Source organism: Penaeus chinensis, chromosome 29, assembly GCF_019202785.1.
Source record: "Penaeus chinensis breed Huanghai No. 1 chromosome 29, ASM1920278v2, whole genome shotgun sequence".
Lineage (NCBI taxonomy): Eukaryota > Metazoa > Arthropoda > Malacostraca > Decapoda > Penaeidae > Penaeus > Penaeus chinensis.
Genome location: NC_061847.1, coordinates 15,091,812 through 15,096,811, shown reverse-complemented (window position 1 = coordinate 15,096,811; position 5,000 = coordinate 15,091,812). Strand labels below are relative to the sequence as shown.

The 5,000-nt window shown below is 39.0% G+C and overlaps 1 protein-coding gene across 1 annotated transcript in view; it reads left to right on the top strand.

Annotated features, from left to right (window-relative positions):
* The window catches only part of LOC125040657 (major facilitator superfamily domain-containing protein 6-B-like), a 27,557-nt gene that overhangs the window by 8,662 nt on the left and 13,895 nt on the right, over window positions 1–5,000 (top strand). The window contains exons 2-4 of the mRNA XM_047635326.1: window positions 2,046–2,211; window positions 2,518–2,672; window positions 4,695–5,000. The exon at window positions 4,695–5,000 is cut by the window's right edge and continues 617 nt beyond it. Of these exons, the coding sequence (XP_047491282.1) occupies window positions 2,061–2,211; window positions 2,518–2,672; window positions 4,695–5,000 (612 nt within the window). The 5' untranslated portion in view covers window positions 2,046–2,060. The remainder of the gene's footprint in view (window positions 1–2,045; window positions 2,212–2,517; window positions 2,673–4,694) is intronic.

Genomic DNA, 5,000 nt, shown 5'->3' with positions numbered 1-5,000 from the left:
TCACACATCACGACTGACAAAAACTACGACAGCAACAAACCCTATTAATGGAAGGTTTCGGTGTCTTTTGTTCTGCGTGGATGAGTGAGTGAGTGAGCGTGTGTGTGTGTGTGTGTGAGTGACAGTTAATGAGAGTGAGAGTGACCTCACACAGAGCGGACATGGATGCCAAACACGGAGATTAACGTTCATCTTTTTCAAAAAAGCGATAAAGGGGGAGGTTCTCGTTTCCTCTCTGTGAAGCTGCAGGAGGAAGGTACGGCCGACCAAGGCACTCTTCTCCTTGCTTGTTTTTATCGTCATGGGATTTGGGGACATACCCCTGCCAGCGACGGCTAGTCTGTCAGCAAGCTCGTTCCCTCTGATGCCGATGTAGCTTGGGACCCAGTTGATGATAATTCTTCTACCCTGAGCAAAAATTATCAGTGCCATTGTAAGAATCGTGGTCAGTAGGTAGATGTTGTCTGTGGGTGAGCTGTGCTGAAGACAGTCAATGGCTGCCCTGGAGTCTGTGTGTATGACCACGTGTCCTTCCCTTAGGGACGCGTCGGCTAGGGCTCCCATGATTGCAACTGCCAGTTGAGAGGAGGCGTTGTCTGTTACTCTCATGGATTGCCTGCAGTGTGGCTCTAGGGATCGACCGATCCATCCGTGAAGTATGTTCTACTACCCGGAGGAGTGATGGCTGCAATGACCCTGTGGGCTTCTGCCTTTAGGTTAGGCGTGGGGTATGGGCTCTTTTTCATTGACAGGCTCATTATATTGAACTCTATCAAGATTTGTGCCCACGGCGGGGTTTCGACAAAGTCGGGGTGGGGGGAGTCCATACCCTTAGCAAGAAGCTGTTCTTTGAGCTGATGGCGCATCAACACCCTGGCTGTGTGAGGCAGCCAGGAGTTGTTTGCAAAGAGTTGGTTGTCTTGTTCTAGGCGTCTGACTATTTTTTGTCTGGATGACCTTTAATAGGAATTGTGTTGCCATCAGATCGATTCGTGAGTCCAGGGGGAGAAGGTTTGCCTTGTGACCTGGGTCATCCTTGGCCTTAAATACCCGGGAGTGGCGTGGGGACGCCACTTCTAGGCGTGGGTTGAGGGGCCACGTAAGCAGCCGCTTATGTACAGTGTACATTATACATGGTATAGTAAGCGGCTGCTTGCGGGCAGCGTGTGTGTGTGTGTGTGTGTGTGTACTTATATAATATATAAACAAATAAAAAAATATGTATAAACATGTATATATATTCATGTATACATATATATATATATATATATATATATATATACACACACACAACACACAAATAGATATATATACTTATATATACACACATATAAAGAAATCAGTACATATATATATATATATATATATATATATATATATTTATATATATATTTATATAAATATATATATATATATATATATATATATATATATATATATATATATATAGCTAGCTAGCTAGCTAGATAGATATAGATAGATAGACAGATAGAAAGGTAGATAGATATATACATATATATACACACATATAAACAAGTCAGTATATATATTTATACACACACATATATATACATATATATATACTGATACTATGGTAAAAAAACCCACAATGTAAAACTAGATTTATTAAAAGTGAGACACTGTCTCACTTTTAATAAATCTAGTTTTACATTGTGGGTTTTTCTATCATATATATATATATATATATATATATACACACATAGTCACGCGCGCGCGCGCGCGTGCGTATGTATTTTTTTTTTTTTTTTTTTGGGGGGGGGGGGATCAGCTATGCAATCCAACATTGTCAATTTGTTGCTGTTTGTGCGCAGTGTATTATGAACCTGATTATTACTGTACCACTCAGTCCAGTTAGCGGCGTGACTCAGTTTGTTCCTGACTTAAGAACGCATTCTTATCTTTTTGTTGTGTGGCTGTTATTTTTTTCTTTTGATTGATGAAATTCGTGAGAGCATACTATTTACATGACACTGATTCTTATCTAAGTTCTTTTATTGAGACTGCTAGTGAAGCCACTTATACAGACAGGCAACGGTATCATGAGCACAAGAAGACATCTGTCATGGCGTGCGAGGCAGGGCAGCCAGCGTTTCAAAGACGGAAGCCGTCGAGCTGCTGTTACCTGTTGGGGCGATTTTATTAACCCTCGTCTTGTGCCCATCAAGATCGCATTTTTTCTGATCATGGGAGGTAAGTCATTGCACTCGTGATGATGATGAATATATCAGTATTTTGATAACAAAGGATGACTAAACTGAAGGGCATAGTAACGTCATCGAAACGAATCATCACCGCCTTACTTTTTTATTTTGCGTCTAGTATGCCATTTTATAAGAAATGTATATTTATCATCTGATTCTCTCTATACATGTACCACGCTTGGGGAAACAACTTCAGAATCAAATTTCGAATTGCATACAACTGAATCAGATTTCTAAATATACTACAGCTCGAACAAAATCTAATGTACATTAAAACTAAAATTTGTTCCCACAGCCACGCAGTGTGTAGCCCCTTTCACGACCTTACTTATGAAGGCCTTAGGACTCACGGTTCAGGAGACAGGATTTGTCTACACCATCGGTCCTCTCATACCTGTGATCGCTCCCTTCATCGCAGGCGTAATAGCTGACAAAGTCGGCAACTTCAGAGTAAGTTAAATTCAAGAATTTTATATTCAGCTGAATACATATTCATTTTGGAGATATAAAAAAAAGAGTAATTTCAATGATTAATTTTTCATTAATTCAGATATTTCTAAGTTCGGAGAGTTGATATATACATACACAAACACACACGCACACATACAAATAAACACACGCAAGTACAAACACACACGCGCGCAAGCAAATAAATGAATAAATAGACACACACACATATAAATATGTATGTGAATACACACACACACTCACATATATAAATGGGTATGTCCGGGGTTTAGTATAAATCTTTAGGATTTTCTTAGAATAGTCTTGTCCACCCCTTTCTGTTATTTTATGATCCTTTAAGTATGGGTCAATCGAGGATTGAATATAAGTATATTCAACAGTTTGTTCACTGTATTATTCGAAATAAAATGGATATATCCAAATACACTAACGAAAATAGGATTTTTTGAAGAATAAGCAGCCTTATTCCTTAAGTATAGAAATAAATGTACAAATACACTATTTCTGATCAATAACTTCCTGATGACAATGCAGATTGCAGATCGTGCACTCAGTATGGGCCAGCGCCCACGAACAGATGCGCAGTGTAGATTTGGGCGTTCGGTATGGGCTTACACTCCGCGACCTGAAGCATGAGTGACCTGATCGATGAGATTTGGGCTGTTCGTGTCTGTGTAAGACTTTATAAGTTCGCACAAGAGGCATTCATGGAGACTTTACCCTTTACTATGGGTAAATTTAGCTTTTTCACCGATTTCCAATAATCCTTCCATATAAAGACAGTCCAAGAACTCAAAAAAATAACAGTAATTTACCTACATGAAGTGAACAGGTGTAGAGATCGGAGTCAAGTGGCAGGTCGTGCTGCCGTGGTCGCCGACGTCACTTTGTTTCGGGTTCGTGAACCGTCGACGAGGAGACGCAAATCATTAACATATTTGCAGTGAAACCATCACTGACCCTTTACAATGTATGTGAACACACACACACACACACACACACACACACACACACACACACAGACACACACACACACACACACACACACACACACACATATACACATGTATATATATATATATATATATATATATGTGCATATAAAATACATATATATATATATATATATATATATATATATATATATATATATATATATATATATAACACACTCACACGTATCTGTCTATCTATCGATGTCTTTATCTATTTTTGTATATATATATATTAATATATATATAAATGCATATACGTATATATATGTATGTATACATATATACGTATATATGTATATATATATATATATATATATATATATACGTATATATATATATATATATATATATTTAAATACACACACACACACACACACACACACACACACACACACACACACACACACACACACACACACACACACACACACACACACACACACACACACACACACACACACACACACACACACACACACACACACACACACACACACACACACACACACACACACACACACACACACACACACACAAACACACACACACACACACACACATCTGTATATTTAAATATATATATGTATATATATATTATATTATATGTATATATTATGTATGTATGTATATAGTTATGTATGTATGTATGTATGTATGTATGTATGTATGTATGTATGTATGTATGTATGTATGTATGCAGGTATGCATTCATCTCTCTCTCTCTCTCTCTCTCTCTCTCTCTCTCTCTCTCTCTCTCTCTCTCTCTCTCTCTCTCTCTCTCTCTCTCTCTCTCTCTCTCTCTCTGTCACACACACACACACACACACACACACACACACACACACACACACACACACACACACACACACACACACACACACACACACACACACACACACACACACACACACACACACACACACACACACACACACACAGATAGTCAGATAGAAAGATATAGGTATATTCTTGATTCGCATGTGTATGTAACTGTGGTCTGTATATGCAGGGTATCCTGGTGATAACTGTGGCCCTTAGTGGGTTTGTCGCACTCATGTATGTGGGGATCCCGCCAGCTCGGACGACTCCTACTTATTCAGACAAGCTTTCCCTAAGTGTCACCTGCGACACGGGTTTTGTTCTCACGCCCATTAAGCCCAAGAGAAACATGGCAGATTGCATCTTCTACAACCAAACGGTGACAATACCAAATGTGTCTGCCCGTAAATGCGGGTACATCTGCAACGACCCTGCTGTAGATTATCCTGCTCTTATCCTCCGGAAAGTGAAAAAGGTGCAAGTAATGCAGACTTTC